Genomic DNA, 20,920 nt, shown 5'->3' with positions numbered 1-20,920 from the left:
AAAGTTGGGATTTGGTCCCAAGATCGCAAATGCAATTTATTGGCTTTATTCTGGCTCTACTTCCCAGTGCATTCTCGGAAGCCATCTATCTCGGTCATGGACATTGGGTAGATCAGTCAGACAGGGCTGCCCCCTTAGTGCTCTTTTCTATGCCATTGCGACTCATCCCCTCCTGATGTATCTTGATCACCTTACAAGCACAGGACAGACGACTGGTCTTAAAATCCCTAGGGCTGCATCCTTTTTGGCACAGGCATATGCTGATGATTCCTTTTTTATGCCACAGAACTCTCCTCGCGAAGTCCGCATGCTTATGGCCACATTATCATTGTATGGATTAGCAGCGGGATTGCATATCAATTTTGACAAATCCAAATTGCTTCCACTGAAACAATGTGACTGGCATTCTATTCTCTTGCGCCTGGTCAGATAGTGCATTCCAAAGATGTTGTCAGGCATTTGGGATATCCTATAGGATGGCATATCACCAGGAAGCAGCAGCTAAAATGGATCTTCCAAAGACTTCAACATAAATTGGACTATTGGAAAATTTCTACTTGGCCACTTCATGTTAGCCTCAGAATAGTCCAGTCCATTGCAATGTCTTATGTTCAGTTTTTCTTGCCTTTACTACATTGGTCCTTTAGAGATATCTCAGCTTTTATGTCTCAAGCTATGGAGCTGTTATGGAAGACAAAAACTGCTGTGAAAGCATTGAGACTGCTGAAGATGGAAATGGTGTGCTCCCCTAAGATGCATGGAGGACTTAATGTTCTAAATATCAGATATCATGTACTTGCAAGGAAGGCGACTATGCTCAATACCTTTTTCCGTCAAAAACAGCCATGGACTTGTATGATAGCATCCATGTGTGTCAACATGAGGACAAATGCTTATGGCCATTGGACTACTGATCATTGGGAGGTTGTCATTGGGAGATTTGTAGGGAAGATTCCTAGATGCCCTTTCTCTACTGCTCTGATACTACTGGACTGGAAACAAGTGCTTTCTAAAGTCAAATGGACTCCTGATAATCATTCAGGGACAAACTCAATGCGGAAAGAAAGTATTCATTGGAGTGCCATCTTTGACACTCCACTTGCTTTACAGGAACCGGTTAGGGCATATAATCTCATGAAATTGGAATTCAGATACATCAATGACATGGTAGATGATCATGGCCATATTTTATCTTTTCCTCAGGCCACTGCCACTTATGCATTGGGAATGCACCACAGGTTGATATGGAAGAAAATTGCTGATCTCTTGCATCCTTTTCTACCTATTCCCCCTGTGTCTGACACAGACAAGCTTATGGATTGGCAATTGTACCCCACTGCTACATGCTCTCGTCCTATTCCTCTGTCTGTTTTGACCTCCATCAAAGTCTACAAGCTTCTTCAGCCTGCACCTTGGATTCATCAATATGCTAATACTCTGTGGCATATCAGGCGGCCCCTTTCATGGTGGCGGAAGAATCTCCGACTAATATGGAGGTGTAAAATGCCTTTGAAACAAAGACTTTTTCTTTGGAGATGCTTGACTGGCACACTGTCAGTGGGAATCACACTTGCTAAACGTCACATTGCTTCACCCACTTGCCTACGGTGTCACGCTCCTTCAGAGACTGTCCCTCATCTACTTTGGCATTGTCAGTCTACTCGGAACCTCCTGGGGAAAATTTCAGATCATCTTCGCCTCCGTTTCCCGAGTCACATATTTGGGAAACTTTTTTGGTTATTTGGCAGATTTAGGACGTCTTTATCTCAATACTCACTCTTTTTCTCATGGGTGAGATATTGGGCTCTTTGGACAATCTGGGAAGAACATAATTTGGCATATTTGGGCCGTCAGTTTCAAAAGTCATATGAATCTTTTAGAGCCTCATTGCGGCAATCTTTATATGATGCCTGCCATGAGGGTGATATACATGCATCTTGCATTGAGCTTTTCCTTTTATGCTTCTGATCTGTGGAATACTCTCCATCTTGGAGACTTTCCCTCTTGTAAAGTTATGACATTATAAATACACTGCACTGGATTTTACCAAAAAAAAAAAGTGTGTGTTTGGCTGACTTGTGGCACCTGTGTCTCATCTAGAAGCACCTGGAAGATCCTAGAAACTTATCCTATCCTATCTTGCTGTTCTGGGTCTTCATCCCTACAAAACAGTCTCTTCTGGTAGGCGTGCGGATTTGTGGACCTTCCTATTGCTGGCTGAATGCATTCCTGCTGATTTATCAGCGACAGATCTTCTCCTACTAGTGTCTCTTGTTGCTGGCATACTTTCTGGCCTGGGCGACTTCATTCTAGGACTTTTCTGAGGGTTTTCTCAACATTCATTTTAGCCTCCCTTGTTTCTGTGATTCGGCAATGATATGCTGTGGAATTGTATACTTTCAATATTGTATATGGTAATGGCAATGGAATATGATGGCCATATTTTGATGTTGTGAGCAAGTAAAGTAACATCTACTTCCCTTTGTCAGTCAAAGGCCAGTTACACTATCTCCGGAACCCAACATGTCCCAATGCACATTGCCCGTGTATCACTGTGTAGGAGACAATCTCTCTCCCTAGTTTTGACCCATAAATCTTTGCACAATATATGACCAATCATGAGAGTGCGATAGTTTCCAATATCCATGGGATCCCTTGATTTGTGTATCGACACAATGATGGCAGTACTCCAATCAGGGGAGAAGCCGGCATACAACGTGATTGAACATCTATGCTAGGATCGGGGCCAAAACTCCTGTCCAAGTGCGAAGTGCTCAGTCTGTAGCCCCTCGTAGTCCTGGGCTCTCCAGTTGTGGAAACGGCATAATGCAGCTGTACATTTTGGGCGGTGAACAAAATGCATGTGGTGGGTCTGGCAGACAGGTGAGTCTAAATCGAGACATGATAGATAGATGTTGCATAGGTGTGCCACACATCTAGGTCTATGCTGGGAATAGGTGGCTTCCATTCAGATAGAAGTCCCCAGGCAAAGGTGGGATCACCTCCTCAAAAGGATCAAATCACCTCATCCATCCTATGTGATAGGAATGCCTGCCTCTTAGGTCATGTCAGGCATTGGGAGATCCATTGTGCCTATGATCTCACCAAATGTCCCAAAGTCTGCTCCCGTGTGAGGTGAGATCTCATGGGTCGTCAAACCATGGATTCTGGGCATCTTCCCAGTTGGGGAACATGTTGTAGAGCAAGTCATGGGGAAAGACCTAGCGGCGGCAATCTAGACCGCTGATACCAAAGTGTCTAAGGCATGGGTGAGCTCTGCATCATCTCCAAGGGGAGTCCGTAGCTTATGGGACAAGTTGGTCATATACACTGCATCCAGGGCATGGTCAAAGTGTATCTGAACACGGGTGGGAGCCGACGGGTCCTATCCTATGGCTGGCGTGGTAGTCGATATGTTGAATCCAGCTAGCCACTAGTTTCCAGTCATCAATGACTACAATTCTACAACTTAGTGCTTTCATCACCCTTGTGGTAAATCTAGTTGGCAACCACATGGGATGTAGGATTTGGTGCAACTCTTTCCACCACTCGTCCAAATGACAGCCCCAATCTCAACATCCTCCTACTAGATCCCTATAGGTACAAAAAGCTCTATAATCAATGCTCCAAGCTATTCATGCCATCATGCTCCAAGCCCCAAGGGTCTAGCTCGTCTGCCATTCCATGGTGCCCACCTAATGAATCTATAAGTCCTAGAGTGATGTAAGTCCTAGATTAAGAGATCCTTGAGGCCTTGCAAGGCCTTCCAAGACAAAAGGTGCCCGAGAGAGAAACTCTCATACCTTTGTTCAACACTCTGCCTTCAACAATCATGGATCATCTTTTCAATTTTCCTCACATTAGCCTTTCAAAAGATGTTTGATGTAGAACTATGCCTCAAACTCTTTCTTGTTCGGTGGATATGACTTATTCCCAAGGGGACGATGGAGCATCCTCTAGGACAACCTAGAAATTCTAGCCAAGGTCTTGAATCTTTTTTAGGGATGGAGCCTTGGAACGGTTCCAAGCAAACTGGCCCGTAGGGTCCCTCGTGTGCTAAGATGTACCCTTATTGAACTAGGCCTCTGATTTGACACAAACGTCTCATCATTTGGCCCCACTTGCATCCACATGGACTCCTCTAGTGGAGAGAGTATTCAGCTTCCAAACCTCAATCAGCACTTTAAAGCATTCACACTACTCCACTAGCTCAAAGATAGAAGAAGGGAAAAGGGGCTAACAAGAAGCAAGGGGGTGAGGTGCAGGAGGTGGTAGGATGAATCAGTGCACAACCCTAGGCTGCAAGCTGGGATGGGTTGGGATTCAAGACAAAGAGATAGAGGAGCGAGGGGAAGGCGGGGGGAGGGGACCCTGAGAGATGAGAAATGAGAGCGGGTTCGACGGGAGGCAAAGCCCAATATGAGAATGGGGGAGAAAATGTTGTAAGCGGGATCCAAAGAGGAGCATGAGGGGGACGGATGAGAGGAGGTGAGATGAGGGGGAGGCAGATGAAGGCAAATAGAGGCGAGCTGAGGGAGAGGCAAACGGAAGCATGACTGAGAGGCAGGTGGGCCGAGAGGCCAGATAAGGAGAGGTAAGCACGCAGCTGAGGACCATGGGATAAGAGGAGGGTTAAGAGAGAGCAGACAGATAAGGGTGAGGAGAGAGGCGGGTAGGATCAGCAAGTGGAGGAGGGGGCGTTGGGAGTAGGGAGTAGGAGAGACAGCTCAAGAAAAAAAAGCTCAGCCCTGTTAACAATCTCTTGTCCATGGGGAACATTTACGTATATGAGATTTACAGCATTTTCAACGAATGGATTTTGCAAATACTCTAGGGTAAAGACTCAGAGTTTCATCAGCACTCAAAGATTTTGTTAATGTTTAAAAAGCCATGGCAGTCTGCCTTGATATACCTTTCACGATGAAAAGCTCTGAAGATGTCAGTAAATGGACCGCCCTCCGTATTCAACATAGACCTTAACCATTTTCGACACCTGCATTGCCCTTGCACAAAAGGAAAGAGCAACCTTAGGGTTGTAGAGAAAGAGGCAAGGCAGAAAAGTTTGTAAACAAATATGCCTACACTTTTGCTAAATATTTTTCTTGTAGCAAAAGAATGAGACTAGTAAACGATTATTAGCTTGGAATTTGGTATACGCCACACAGTTCTTTTGATAACATCATAGCAATAATAATATATAAATGAAAATTACAAGGTAGCGAGATACCTTGGTTGCCAGGTGGGTATGGACATTTCAGCAGAGAAGCAGATTGCCCCAGTTTTAGAGAGTGCGCGGCGCAAGCTTCTCTATTGGAGCTCAGCCAAACTGTCCCCAGCAGGCAAGGCCTTGGTGGCCAATTAGGTCCTCCTTGCCACGGCATAGTATATAGCTTCATGCTGGTGCTTTCACATGGGATGCAGGGGGCAGCTCAGGCACTTGGTGCAAAACTTATTAATAACCAAAATTTTGAGTATGCACCCCCACAAATGCTAGGTTAATTTTTGTCAAGACATTACATAATGTATTAAATGATTATACAGGGGGACGTGCTAATCAAATGGCACACTACTTAAGCAGTCCATACACAACCCTCTAGATGAGTTATTTGTTCGTCTTGTACTAAAAACCTTGTATTGCGCTATTATGCCACAATCCCAAACACCCAACTATTGGCAGACCCTGAAAGTTCCTATGCAGATAGATCACTAACTACAAATGTCTGGCCCCCAGATCATTGAATAATCTCTCAGCAAAGCATCTGATCTAGTCAGCTTCTTCTAAATGATAGGATGGGTTTATTATTAGTTTGAAGGGAGCTGCAACTTGGTAGCTATTGGCAATATTTTGATCTTCAGGTGGAGGAAAAAGACCTGTGAACAGAATGCACCTACGAGCATTAGTGCCTCAGACCAGTCTACTATAGGACAATTATAGTTCTTTACAACAAAATTTAAGCATGGCTACTGGAGAAACAAAAGGTGGCACTGCTTGGCCCTGCTTCTCCTAGCGAGCCCACCCCCTGGATCTCAGCCCATGCTGCCACCGTCCCTACTCTGCCTTGCCCTCTGCCACAGATCCGCCCCCTACCTTCCTCATCTCCTATTTCCTACCCTCTCCCATGAGCCCATTTGGCTGGCTCGCAAGGGTTTTCTTTCCCTTTTTCCCATTGTATCTGTGCACCCCCCTCCACCTTCCCCTGACTCCAAGCATGGGGCTTTGATCCCCTATAGCTCCCTTGAGGCCTATGTGTACTACATGTGCATTGAGGCCCTGTCTTCACCTACCTCTACCCGCTCTATTTTCTCATGGTTCATGATGCCCTAAGGGTTTCCACCCCCCCACATCCCCTTGGCCCCTCAGGGCCCTGTCTTCACCTACCTCTACCCGCTCTATTTTCTCACGGTTCATGATGCCCTAAGGGTTTCCACCCCCCCACATCCCCTTGGCCCCTCAGGGCAAGTGCTTCTTCTCCCCCCCCCCCCCCCCCCCCAAAACATTTCTAGCAGGCTCGTCTCCCCCTTTTCCCCCTCTGTTTGCAGAGCCCAGAGGGAGAACCTTGAACGGCATCTTGGCTGCCAAGGACCAGCCCGGCACTCCCCTCTTCCCTTATTCTTGCCTTCTATCATGCCCTGCCCCCCCTCCCCCGTGCCCTCTTTTTTTTTTTACATTTTCTTCTCTCTTCAACTATCTTCTTCAGGGTAAATGATACACTAGTAGGAGGTTTTGTATTTGATTCTGAAGGTAGAAACCAAAATGTCACTGCTCTGATTGTAGCATCCTTGGAACCCACCACAATATATGTAGTGGTGGGTATGAGACAGTCATCATCATCATTTTTACCAACAAATCTTTTGATCTCAGCGGTTCAGGGGCAAAGGAGCTTCAGCACTGTGCCCTAGAGTACTTAATTTGACCAACTACCAAACCCTAAGTAGTTTTCTAGTATATCTCCACCTAGCAAGAAGTCTACAACCTAAGAAGAGGCACCTCCAGATAAGTTACAGTAGCAAACAAATGATTCTTTCGCAAATTTGAGTAGTTTTCTAGTACATCTCCACCTAGCAAGAAGTCTACAACCTAAGAAGAGGCGCCTCAAGATGAACTACAGAAGCGAACAGATGAACCCCTCTGCAAAAGATAACCAAGCAACAACAAATTTGTAGCTCTAGTACTATCACAAAAGGAAAAGGATGAAACAAAAAGATTTCTGCTGGGAATCAGCTACGATAAGGGACCAGCAGAGAAAAAGACAATGTTCCAGGTACAAATTCAGGATGACATCATTTCGCCTAATAAAGTACCTGCTTACATCATGCACATCATCAACTACAAATGTGTAGCTCCAGTGCTATCCAAAAAGGAAAAGGATGAAACAAAAATATTTCTGTTGGGAATCATCTACGACAAGGGACGAACAGAGAAGAAGATTTCAAAGACAATGTTTCAAACTGAAAAGATCCGGTACAAGTTCAGAATGGCATCATTTGGGCTCATAAGGTACCTGCTTACATCATGCACGTTGTCAACCCACTCATCGGCACATGTGTCTTCATACTTCCAGATTGAGTTTTCCAATACCAAAGTAGATCTATTGAAAGTTATATGCTCCCGATGCAAATGTAATCAAGGATCATCAATACTCACCAGTGGGAACAAAAATCATGCAGGGGATCCTTCAAAAATTGTTCCATTATGTACAACTATAATGAGTTTCATCAGCCGGTGAAAGTCAATGGTGGAAATGACCAACTCCAGAACTCTTTGAAGATCAATTTCAAACTCCTCAATAGATGCTCCAATCAGACCAAAAAAACTCCACAATAGAACAAGAAGCCCAGTTTTTCTCTACTGCATGCCAATAGCCTCAAGTGTTCCTTTCTGACACAGGAAAGGAGGTGAAAACGTGCTGCCTATACAAGTGCATGAGATGATTTATAGAGAGAAGGGTTCAACTTTCACCAAGTTGTAAATACTCCAAAGTCAAAGTTCCAGTTGACCATTTATTTGATCATAATTGATGAGTCTTTCATTTATTTAATTATGTTTAAAAAGTTATCTTTTGATTGGTCAAAGTATTGACTTCGGTCAAAGATACTTAACCCCGGTTAAGTAAGCCTAACCCTAGTTAGGAAGATTTGGCTTAGGCCAAGATGGTTAACTACGGTTAACCAAAGAACCACAATGTTGATTTCGGTCAGAGAGTGTCAACTTCGGTCAACGAAACTTGGCTTACACCAAGAGGGTTAACCTCGGTTAACCAAGATGTGCGAACTTCGGTTGGAGAAAGAAAGAAAGAAAGAAAGAAAGTCTATTAACGTCCACGGGAGACCAAGAGGTCTATGGGACAACATGAAAGCCATCTAGTACATCAGCTTAGGGAGGGCGCACGGCAGCTCCCAAGGAGTGCAAAAGCAGCTCCATTTATTTAGAGAGTACCTATATTATAGCCTAGATAAAACATACACACATATATATAGTCGGCCTTACATCAGTTTAAGACTAAGAGTCTTTTGGTTTAGATTTAAACTCTCTAATGAGTGCTATCCCGTCCCGGTAGACTGCCCATTTACCATCCTTCCTGGCAGCCCGAACCTTTGCTAATTCCTTTGCCTTATCCTTCAGTTGAGCCTTGGTGAGTTCCTCGGATATCCATATCTTCCCCCTTTCAGCTTGTGAGATTGTCGCAGAACTTTTATACGTATGTCTCGTGAGTTGAACGTAATGATAGCATGGCCATTACATTGACCGATATGAACTACTCGAGCTTCACCGTCATCATCTGGGTTGTCAGGATTGTCATCGGCATTTGCTGTCCAAATATGAACTACTCGAGAGATTTGGCCATAATTAAGGCGCTTCGACTATTGGTCAAGCCCCTTAATTATGATCAAGAGGGTTGACCTCGGTTGACCAAAGAAATTGTTTTATGTTATGTGCACATGTTTGCTTGGTGGGGACGCCCACACAGACTAGGACTAGTCTAGAATTTATTTGCATGCAAAACCGCTAACGATTAATGGGTGCCATTGCTATGTGCGCTTTAATTAATGGTTGCGAGTTCTAACAGGGGTTAATTGCCCAAGTGCTATGGAGCCCAATGGGTAGCCAACAGGGTCCGTGTGACCGAGGGCTACGAAGACCCTTGAGTTTTGCCCTTTGTGACATGTAGCTAAAGCTGCATGGCTTCCTCTTCATCTTGTTGTGAGAAGAAGCTGCATGCACAACCCAATGTCACCGCAATGATATCGTCGCCTGAGGATAATCCTTATCATCGTCAATTTGTCTCTTATGGGAGTAGCTCCTTCATGGGTCCCTCCTTCCGTCAGCAGTCTTGAGCCTAACGAAGTCGCCGTTTGCCTGTTTACCCACACCCCGTGCCAGGCACCAGGGTATTTAGCTAGTTATTTTGACATGTGGCATGTTGCGAAAAGAAATGACCCTGAAAGCTCCATGTGATTGATGCACGTAAGAGTTGTAGAGAGCAGCATGTGCGATGATGTAGCTGGATTCAACTCTTTCAAGTAATAAAAATCTGGGGGGGGAGGGGGGTCCAACCCGCCGACAAGTTGTCCTAGGCCCTAGTGTTGTGCGTGCATGTGTGTGTATGTGTGTGTGTGTGGTATAGGGGTGGTGTCAGAGGTGTGTGAGGACGATGGAGAGCTCTGGAGCCCCTGCAGCCCTGATCAACCCTCCGTCCCCCTCTGTTCCCTCCCTCGTTTTGCCCGTACAACCACCATCTTCCACCTTGCAGCCTTCATTGCCATCCGTACAGCTCACGTCAGCTGTACGAAATTCCGTTACCCGTACAATCCGTACAGCCCCCCCGACCCCTACAGTTATCTACACGGACTTCGGTTCAGCCCTTCATACGATATAGTTGCTTTGCAAGAGCATAATCAGCATATGTATTCTGGTCAAATAGGCCATTTTGCTGGTTATGATATCTTCTATGCTGGAGAGCAGTCCTTTTCTGGTGTGGCTTTTTTGGTAAAGCACGACCTTCAACCTGTTGTGGCTCTCAATGATCGCCATGGTAGATGGATTATTGTTCAATGCCTTGTCCAAGGGGAAATTTTTGAATTTGCATCAGTTTATGCCCCTCAGTCTTCTCATGATAGAGCTTTGATCTGGGCTGCCATGCATACTTATCCATGGCGACAACATGCCTTCATTTGTGGTGACTTTAATAATGCCCCTCAATCACAGCTCATGGGAGCCAGAAGGGATCCATTGTTTCGCAGGCTCGTAAATCCTCATGCAGAGGAAGAGCAGCAGAGAGTTTCTTTTGGGGCAACCCAGAAGGTGACAACCAAAAAGAGATCCATGGACACAATCCCCATTCCTCCTGTAGATGATGTTTCCAGGAAGAGGAAGAAACCTCGAAAAGAGGACAGCAAAAAGACGAAAGCAGGTAGTCAAGAAGGGAGTACGCCTTCCAAGAAGAAAAAGACTAAGCATCATCATAGTTCTCCAAGTCCTTCCAGCTCTACCTCTTCATCCTCATCATCGTCTTCTTCTTTTGGATCATCAAAGCCTAAGGATAAGACGAAGAAGAAGTCATGCAAGCAAGCAAAGACCAAGTAGTTCAAAGAAGTCGGGAAGTTTGACAGGTTTGCTACATTTAATGGCCAGTATGGCCAGACAGAAAAAGCCAGTTCATTAGGCAATTTGATGCAGCTTTTGGCATGGAGAATTTATCCGAGTCCTCTAAGCTGCGCATGGTTAGTTTACACTAATAGCAACGGCTAGTGCATGGTGGAGCGCACAGACTACGGCTGGTACAGCTCCAAAGAAGTGGAAGAGCTTCAAGAAAGCCTTCTCCAAAAATTTTATGCACAAGCAGTTCAGAGACCATGTCCTTGTTGCCTGGGACAGTTTGCACATGGATGCAGGAGATACAGTAGAGGCCTACAACCAGAAATTTTGGGATGCATGATTGCAGATCACTCCCTTCAAAAAGGTCTCAAAGAAGACCCAGGTAAGAAAGTACATGTCTGGTCTCACTCCAAAAATACAGGCTGTGGTTAATACCGAGCAACATAAGGACATACTAGATATCAGGCACGCAACCACTGTGGTGGCGAGCTTAATGTACATGCAGGATCCCACCACAGTACCTTCTCTTTTTGCCGGGACAGCAGACAAGGAAAAGCCAACCACACCTCAATTTGAGAAAAAGGAGTTTCCCAAGGCTCAGAAGAGGGAATTTCAGCCTCAAAAGCCAAGGGGAAACCAAGCACCAAAAGCCAGTTTTCCCCTGAGCAGATAGCCATTTTTCGCAAAGAGGGGAAATGTTTCAAGTGTGGGAAGGAAGGGCATGTGGCTGCCTAGTGCCCCGAGAAACCTTTGGGTCCTAGGGATCAAAGAAAGCCACCAGGATAGCAAAAGCCGATGGCATGAGGAATTCCAGACATTTTGGACACAGTGACAAATCTAGAGGAAAGAGAGTTGTTGCTTTATTGGAGCAAGATAAGAGACCAGCAGGCGCTAATATTGTTTGATCCCGGAGATACAGATAACTTCATCTCAGAGGATTTAGCCCTATTGCTTTCTTGGGGCAAGATAAGAGATTAGCAAGCGCTAATATTGTTTGATCCAGGAGCCACACATAACTTCATCTTAGAGGATTTAGCCCTGAGGCTGGGGATAAAGACGGAGTTGGGTAGGGCTCTAAATGTTGACCAGATGTTCTATGGGAACCCTATGGCAGTTACTCCCTTTATAGGGAAGCTCCATCTTCATCTCCCCATTAAAACATCATGACGTAGTTTTGGGTTTGCCTTGATTCCATCGCAAGGCAGTCAAGCTAACCCTTCCTGAGAGAGTGCTTGAGTTTGCACATAGGGTAAAACACAGCATGTGGTTGCCAGGAATAGAGGGGAGAGCATCACGAGTGTATCTAATGTTTCAGTTGGAAAAGAAATAAAGTCTACAATTTCAACGTATATGGTTTTTATAAAAGAAAGGGATGTTGAAATGCATCCTAAAATGAATGAGCAGATAAATATAAATTTCAGTTTCTTGTAAACTTTAAAGATTGTTTTTTTAATGCTTTGTCAGGGGAATTACCCCTGAGAGACTTAAAGATCATGGCATAGAGCTTATTCCAGGCAGTGAGCCACCTAATAGGCCCCCATACAGAGTAGTGCAACGAGGAGAAATCATGGCCCAAGTGCAAAAGAAAGATTATTCATTTTGTATGTGTGTTTACTATCGCGCACTGAACAAAATGAGCATCAAGAACAGATTTCCAATTCCCCGCATCGATGATGTGCTAGACCAACTTAATGCAGCGTCAGTTTTCAGCAGGATAGACTTAAAGAGTAGCTATCACCAAGTGAGGATAGAGCCACAGGATGTGCACAAAACAGCATTTCGCACTACTTTCGAGATGTATGAGTATTTGGTGATGCCTTTTGGGTTGACAAATGCCCCTGCTACAAACAATTCACAGGTACCTTCTTCGATGACATCATTGTCTTCTCTAAGTCCGAAGAAGAGCATAAGGAACATCTTGCTATGGTTTTCCAAGAGCTACGAAATCATCAGCTCTATGCAAACAACAAGAAGAGTGAATTCTTTCTAGAAGAGATCCATATAATATCCAAAGATGGGGTATGGATGAATCCGGCAAAGATCCAAGCCATTCCATAATGGCCAGAGCTGAACGTTGTGCATGAAGTCTATAGTTTCCTAGGCCTATGTTCTTACTACAGAAGATTTATCAGGCATTTTGTGGATATAATTGCTCCACTTCACGACCTAACCAAGAAAAATGCAGCTTTCAAATGGGTACTCCACAGAAGAAAGCATTTACTACACTCAAAGAGAAGCTGACCATAGAGCGAATTTTGATAGTTCGTGATGTGGATTGTGATGCCTGTGGGGAAAGTGTTGGGGCTGCATTGCACAAGAATGGTCATGTAGCGGCCTACAAGAGCAGGAGACTCCGGGATGCCGAGAGATATTTGGGAATCTACGAGAAAGAGTTGTTGGATGTGATTCATGCCATCCATACATAGAAGCATTATCTTTTGGGTGCAAACTTTACAGTTAAGACAAATAACCAAAGTATGAGATATTTCTTGACTCAGACTAAGCTCTCCGAGAAGCACATGACATGGGCAAACATGCTGTCAATGTATCATTTTCAGATTGTCCATACTCCGGGAGCTCAGAACAAAGTGGCAGATGCCTTGTCTCGAAGACCCCAGGTGAACAATGTAACTATTGGTTATCATAGGAATGAGGGAGCTGTTGGGGTAAAGGCACTGGCCACCCTATGTAAATAGTACTTTATGTTGTACTTTAGTGTAGGACACTTAAGTACACTAAGTACACATTTGTACTTAGATGTACTTAAGGGTTACTACCTTATCCATAATATATATGTGTGTACTTGGGGAGGTACCACTCACTCATTGTGATTATCCCCACTAGTGTGTGTGTGCAGTGAGTCTCCCTACTCCCTCACTCTCTCCCTCACAATCTATCAACTGGTATCAGAGCCAACGGGCTCTCTCTCTCCCTCCACTTCCACTCCCTCCTCTCCCTATCCTACCCCTTCCGTACGGACCGATCCGTACGGCCGTACGACGTCCGTACAACCGTACGGACGGATCGCGAAGGGCGCAGGCAACGCGCGAACGGCGGCTGCAAGCGCGCAGGGCGCGGCTGCAAGGGCGCAGGCAACGCGGCTGCAACGGCGGCTGCAACGGCGCAGGGCGCGGCTGCACGGCGCAGGCCAGGGCTGCAAGGCGCAGGCCACGGCTGCAAGGCACGAGGCAAAGGTTGCAAGGCGTGGCTGCAAGGCGCGGCTGCAACGGCGCAGGCCAGGGCTGAAAGGTCGCAGGCAAAGACTGCAAGGCGTGGCTGCAAGGCGCAACGGCGCAGGCCAGGGCTGAAAGGTCGCAGGCAAGAGCTGCAAGGCGCGGCTGCTCCAGCTGGGCGCGGTCGAGCTCCAGTTCCCCCCCTTCTCTCTCGAAATCTGGTACAGCACTGCTGTACTTGACTTTCACGTACAGCCAACAGTCAGGGTACCACTGATCGAGGCACATTTCTTTACTGTTTATCTGTTTTCACGGGAAAACATTGTTTTTTCGCCACTGGCATTTGAGCCAAGGTGTTCTACTTGGGGCAGGGCTTACACTCGCACTGAGGCATTATGCCGCAAACAGTGTTGAGACAGGTCTTATCACTTGGCCAGTGATTGTACACAGCGGTGGCACTGAGAGTATGCATTGGACAGATCTGTACTTGATACTTGCAGTGTATGCTTTGTTGGATGCAACTCAATGGATTTGCAGTCAAACGCCTTGTGTAAGCAGTAGCAGTTGATGCCATTTACTGTGTCAATGCACGGAATGTGCTGCCAATTCAAGGGGCTTTTGATGCTATTATGCTTGTGACAAATGCTTTAGCTTGTTGCTGCAAGTACAATCACATTTGGTACAGATTTGGTCGATTTTAACCAAGTTTGACTTTACTCAAATTTGGGGCTTTTGTAGCCTGACCGGCAATTTGTCAAGTGGGAGCACTCTACATGCATCAGGCTATCTTGTGGAGCACTATTATGCTTTGAAAGTGCAAATTTGACTTACAGTGTTTGGTCAAAGGTCAATCTCTCAAATTGGAGGTCACATCCCTGATTTTCTTCATGCATTCAAAGGGCTTTTGAGCCACCTTACTTCCAAACTGCAAATTCAGTTGGGGGGGAAGTTTATGAAGCATATGGAGGTCTAAAATCAGGGATTTTCATCAAAAATCAGAGATTTACAGTTACTGTTTTTTGACAGTCCGGGACTGTCAAACAGCAGGTTTGACCATATTTGACTATCAGAAAAGTCAAAAAGTACTGCTTTTTTTTATTATATCAGTTCTGGGATTTTTCTGGAGCTATTTGACGCAGCTGTACCGCACTTTCGCCAGCGAAAAAGACAGGAACAGCTTGCTGTACTGTTTCTGCAGCAAGTGGGAGAAAAATATTCAGTTGGTTTTGTGCCACTGAAACAGTACCAAATTCATTTTTTGATCGTACTTCCGCTGCGGGGGAATTTTCTTGGAGTGACTAGTGCTTAATTGCACGACTACAGGGAGTCAAACTCTACTTTCTTTACCATGAGTTCCGGCAGCGACGTGTCGTCCTTGTTTCAGATAAAGAAGCTCGAAGGAGCTAAAAATTACGACATATGGAGGACACAATGCTACAATGTGCTGATGCAGAAGGACCAGTACAAGCCTATAAAGGAAAAAGGTGTTAAGCCCCCCAACGTTACTGATGAGCAGTGGGAGAAGATGGACGGCTTGGCCAGGTCGACCATTATGCTTACAGTTGATGATTCACTGGTTGTAGGCATCAGGGATGAACCTACTGCGTGGGAGATGTGGCAACGTCTTGAGGATACTTATGCCAAGAAAAGTGCCACGGGAAAAGCTTACTGGCTAAAAAAGCTTGTTGGTCTTCAAATGAATAAGAGTAGCACTTGGGAAAACTCCTAAATGATGGTAGCCTAATGTGCAGTAGTCAACTAGCAGCGACCTAAAAGCTCAGCAAGCTACAAAACCATAACTGCAGAAGACAGCACCAGCAGGACGCAGAATTAAAGTGCTTTGATACTTAAGCAAGAAGACAATGACTTAGACGAAACATCAGTTAAGCAATCAAAACGTTGAGTATTGCAGTAAAAGAACTAAAGTGACATGGTAAAGGCTATAGAATTGTCTACTATTCAAATACTACCTCGTATTCCATCAACACAGTACCTAAAGTACAGCATAATAAACCCTAGGTCTAGGGTTAGGACTAATAGTCCTAAAATCCTAGTGTCCTATTAGTCATATGTTGACTAAGTGATTTGCCTCCGGATCCAATCGAAGAACAAGCAACCAGTTCCCAGCGTCAACAGATGGACAAGTTCTAATGGCAGGATTTGATACGGAAGTACGAAATCCCTTTCGGTTGTTACCCGATGGTAACTTTCAAACAACATGTTATCTAGAACTAGCCTGCAAGGTCATACTAGAGGAGTAAACCTAACAGTCAAATCATTGGAGAGAAACACCTCCATCAAGCAATCTCTCTCTAGAAAGACCAAACACAAAGAAGGCCAACAAGTATTATCCCACTTAGATAGATACGCTGCATACTCCTAATGTCTCATGCTTGTCAGTACGCTAGCATATTCAACCACTTAATCCAGTTTCTTTGACCAAAGAACACCACTTGCTGAAGACCTTACGGATTGGCATTGAATTCTGGTCCTGGATCACATGAATCAATTGGATACGGTGCAATGTTTAGGTCACCAACAACCATTATCCTCCTTCCTTGCTTGAGAAGGCTCTCCCACCGACACTGCATCACCATAATGGAGTTGTAAGTGGAAACAGGAGACAATCCTAGCAGTCCGAGAATTGCAAGAATTCCCATTTAAAAAAACAACTGATTTGAATGCAGAAGTCAAAAAAGCAAAGACTACTTTACTGAGCAAACAACATCCAGCTCACATCCCAGTATTTTCTAGTGCACAGTAACATTCAAACTGAATGACCTTCCAAAGCTTCATACTGCCATGTATAGCTTATGACTAGCATGAATCGCAAGTAGGAAGTCACCAATCCGAAGATGACTTTTAAGACCAAGTTTGGATAGTCCTTGTGACAATCGACTAAATATATTCATCCAACTTATAATTCTATACTTCGAATTGCCAAGAGTAAAAATGATGGAAGGAAAGATAGAAAGAATATTAACATCTGGGGAGAGCTGCTCCCTGCTCGCTACGCCCCCTCCCCCCACCATAGCCTTTCCTTCTGTCTCTGTGCTTCTCAGTCCCCACTGCCACGTTGGTCACCCTTTTTTCATCTTCTCATGTGCGCCTTTGCCTCTTTCAATCCCACCATCAACTCAAATTTGAAGCTCCAGGTTTGTTGCTGCTACGTGGGTGTTCTGGAGTGGCCGGCCAGCTAGGTGTTCCCTAGGTCACATCCATTGGTGGTAGCTGATCAAAGGTCCGTGCCCTTGTGGACAGCTGTTCACAATTCGAGCAAGTCTCCTGCTGTCTTTTCAAACAGCTTGGAGCTCACATTGGTCCTCTTGCACCCCACGTTATCCCCTAGCAGGCATTCAGTTGCGCACAATTCCTCCTGGAGGTGTTCTAGTAGGTTGTGATTGCCCTTGGGCTTGTTCTTGGTCATATGACTACTCTTGCTTGCCAGCCCAAACAATTGGGGCTGCATTGGTGAGCCTGCCTCACTTTGTTAGTTGGCTGCATTTGGCTATGGAGCTGGCCGGGCTTGTGGATTCTCTATGGAGTTGGTCGAGCAAGGTGGAAGGCGTTCTTGGCTCCTTCGCTTTTCGAACAGCCCCTGGTTTAGGCTGCAGTTGTTCATGCTTCTCTAGTCCTTCGATTTGCCCGGGGTCTTCTCCTTTGGTCCTTGGCAGCCCCTTCGTTAGCAAGGCTTAGCTGAGTTGATTTGAGTTGTTTCGGGACATTTTGGTGTTTTTTGCTGCTCCTCCACTTGGTGAGCAGCCTTGCTGCCTAGTGCTCCCCTGAGCCTAATTGTGGCCTCTTCTTCAGCTCAAGATATAGGGGTGTGAAGGCCCTTGCCTCCTCCTCCTCCTTACCTGCGAGCCTTTCTTTTCCCTTCATCCTCTTCATCCTTTTCCACCCCCCTCCCCTCCTTTCATTGCACAACATTTTGCTTGTTTTTTTTTAAAGCAAGACTCTTGGTGGTGACCTTTGGTCTAGCAAGAGGGGCTCAAATGGCAGCACCCTGGACTCCCAATGTTGTTAAGGTTCTTCTTTCTCCACATGACAAGCAATAGGTTAAAATTGCAATTCAGTCACTCCAACATAAAGCCTTGGTGGGCAAGATCGTGGGCCTCACACCCTCAAGGAGACAGGTGCGGGATTGGCTCCAAGCGAGTTTAGCACTAGCAGATGACCACATTCAGGATGTCACCATCTACGGGAGGGGAGTCTTTCTCCTCCAGCTGAACTCGACAAACACCACCCAGACCCTGGTAGAGTAGAGTCCTATCTTCCTTGGCCCACACCACGTCTACCTGCCACCGTGGTATCATGGATTCACCAACATGGATTCGGTTCATTGTGCGCCACACATTCTGGTGACGCTTCGCTTCTCGAGACTCCTAGGGAGTATTGTCCTATCCTTCACTCCATTGGAAGAGCATTTGGCACAGAGCTTGAGTCTATGCCTCAAAATAGCGTCAGTGGACAATTTTCAAGGACAAGAGTGCCTGTAAGATTCAGTTCTACGGCATTCATTGGCTCCTTCTGCTGCACTCGCCAGGGGCCTCCTCCAGCCAGAGACGGCAAGTGACCTCCAAAATGATGAGGCTTAGGGTTTGCTAGAGTGGCAACGGGTCGGAGTTGTGGGCCGTTTGGGCAAGGAGTGGACTATTGACCCCCTGCCTTTCTTAGCACAACACAAGGGTGCACGGAGGCAGCTTTGGTTATGGGAGGGCCGGCGTCTTCAGGAATAGGCGATTTTGCCTATACGTTAGAATTACCACAAAATTGCAAGGTGCATCCATTGTTTCATGCATCTTTATTAAAACCATTTTGCAACCAACTAATTCATTAATTGATGATATTGTTACGTTACAAGAACTAGATAAAAATATAGTGTGCAAGCTAACAAGAATCCTAGATCGGGGAGAAATTGTTACATAAAGAGAGAGTGAGAGAGCACGAAGCAAGAGGGTTGAACGTAGTACTTCCAATAGAAGAAGTGACTTATACAAGAAGTAGGATGGGTTTTGTCTAAGTGACAAAACCTTATCCTTCACTAACCGTAGTTAGTGAACTAACTGTGGTTAGGGGGAAAAACCTCTAAATGAGGGAAAAGTGTCCCTAAACTACTTATTACATTACATTGGTCACTACTGAATTATAATAATAATTCTAGCACCCCCCTGCAGTGCCAATGTCATGTACAAGGAAATGATAAATCACCAAAAGGATATAAGTTCAGGGCACTACGAAATGCCTCAAACTTTTCACGTGGAAGTGCTTTGGTGAAGATGTCTGCAACATTGTCATGTGTTGACACATAGATCATACTGATCTCTCTTGCATGCAACTTCTCTCTGACATAGTGATAGTGAACCTCAATGTGCTTCGTGCGAGCATGAAACAAACGATTCTTTGCCACTGCTACAGCAATCTGACTATCAGTGAGAATCGAAGAAGGACCCTCCAATGAAAGATGAAGATCAGCAAATAAACGACACAGCCAAACACATTCAACCGTCGCTGTGAAAGCTGCCCTGTACTCAACTTCACATGAGGAGGTAGCCACTGTAGACTGTTTCTTGCTCAACCAAGAAATGCAAGCATCTGCAAGTCACCCCCCTTAGGAAACATCAAGCCAAAAGACTTTGTACCTTGCGAGTAACGGAAGATGCGTTTTACAGCCTGCCAATGCATAATCTTTGGGCTGTGCATATACCTGCTCACCTGAGAAACTGAAAACTGAATATCAGGTCGTGTATTGCAAAGATAAATGAGGCATCCAACAGCCTGACTATAGAGTGTGACATCAATTGATTCACCCGCATCATGCATTGTAAGCTTCAGCCCCGGCTCCATGGGAGTGGACATAGGCTTGCAATCATGCATGTTGAATCTGTCCAAGAGCTTTTGAACATACTTGGACTGAGACATAACAATGCCACGTTTCTCTTGAATAAACTGGATCCCCAAAAAGAAATGTAACAAGCCCAAGTCTGACATATCAAATGTAGCTTTCAATTGGGCCTTGAAATCTGCAATTACTTCCTCATTTGATCCGGTGAGCAGCATGTCATCTACATAAAGAATGATGACCAGAATATCCCCCCCATCCTTCTTGATGTAGAGGGTGCTGTAGGAGCAAAAGTCTCCTCATAATCTATGCCCTTTTTTTGAGCATATCCTTTTGCAACCAGCCTTGCCTTGTACCGATCAATGGACCCATCTGCTTTTCTTTTGACTTTGAAAACCCACCGTGTACCTATGGCATTCTTACCTGGTGGCAAATCCACAACATCCCAAGTCTGATTTTTATGAATGGACTGTAACTCATCGTGCATGGCATTCATCCAATGCACATTATCTTTTGCTTCTTCAAATGTCTCAGGCTCCTCATCAAGAAGAGTACCTGTATAAGCTGATTCAACTGAATGAGCTCCCTCCATGTGCCTTACTGCACTACGAGTTCTGCCAGGCAACGGAGCTTCAAGCCTACTCTCCCTGAGAGTCTGAAGCAACCAATGCGGGACTGTTTTGGCTGCGTGTATCTCTTGAATTTCTTGCCTGACAACTTCATCCACACCCTGAGGTTGTACCAATTCAGCTTGGGGTTGAATCTGTACTTGTAGAGCTGGCGGAGTTGCTGTAAATTCTGAATTTCAGCGGGGGAACCATGAAATAGGAAGCATCCCCTCAAACACATCATCTAAAGAGGCCAGAATCTGAAATTCAGCATTTGTATGTGCAGGATTTTCAGAGAATATGACATCTCTACTGACAAAAATCTTGCGTGTAGCAGGATTGTAGAGACGATAGCCTTTGCTTTGTGAACTATATCCTACAAAAATGCATTTTAGTGCCTTATCTGACAACTTGTGCCTAAACTCCACAGGCACGTGGTCATATGCAACACAACCAAAAACTCTGAAGTGGTCCACTGAAGGCTTTCTCCCATGCCATGCCTCATAGGGAGTGATTGTCTTCAAAGCCTTTGTAGGAGCCCGATTTAAAATATAGTTTGCAAACATGAGGCCTTCCAGCCAAAACCTGTGAGGCAACGTCTTACTTGTGAGCATGCATCTATCCATTTCCATGGTGGTGCGATTCTTCCGTTCAGCTTTGCCATTTTGTTGAGGTGTAATCCTCACTGTAAGCTGATGCA

General features: G+C 45.2%; 1 protein-coding gene across 3 annotated transcripts in view; it reads right to left on the bottom strand.

Moving 5' to 3' along the window:
• LOC147906243 (endonuclease/exonuclease/phosphatase family protein) overlaps positions 1-20,920 on the bottom strand; it is a 105,331-nt gene that overhangs the window by 44,067 nt on the left and 40,344 nt on the right. Inside the window, exons 5-7 of one of the 3 annotated variants that reach the window (XM_087377374.1) lie at positions 16,240-16,355; positions 5,228-5,397; positions 4,913-5,003 (exon numbers count right to left, since the gene is read on the bottom strand). In XM_087377374.1, coding sequence (XP_087233500.1) covers positions 4,913-5,003; positions 5,228-5,397; positions 16,240-16,355 — 377 coding nt within the window. The remainder of the gene's footprint in view (positions 1-4,912; positions 5,004-5,227; positions 5,398-16,239; positions 16,356-20,920) is intronic. The other 2 variants (XM_087377383.1, XM_087377389.1) reach the window with 2 other exon arrangements.

This window comes from Dipteris shenzhenensis, chromosome 1 (genome assembly GCF_047967505.1).
Source record: "Dipteris shenzhenensis isolate YYH24624 ecotype China chromosome 1, Dip_SZ_1.0, whole genome shotgun sequence".
In the NCBI taxonomy this organism is placed as follows: Eukaryota; Viridiplantae; Streptophyta; class Polypodiopsida; order Gleicheniales; family Dipteridaceae; genus Dipteris; species Dipteris shenzhenensis.
This window is presented reverse-complemented; position numbering and strand designations above follow the sequence as displayed.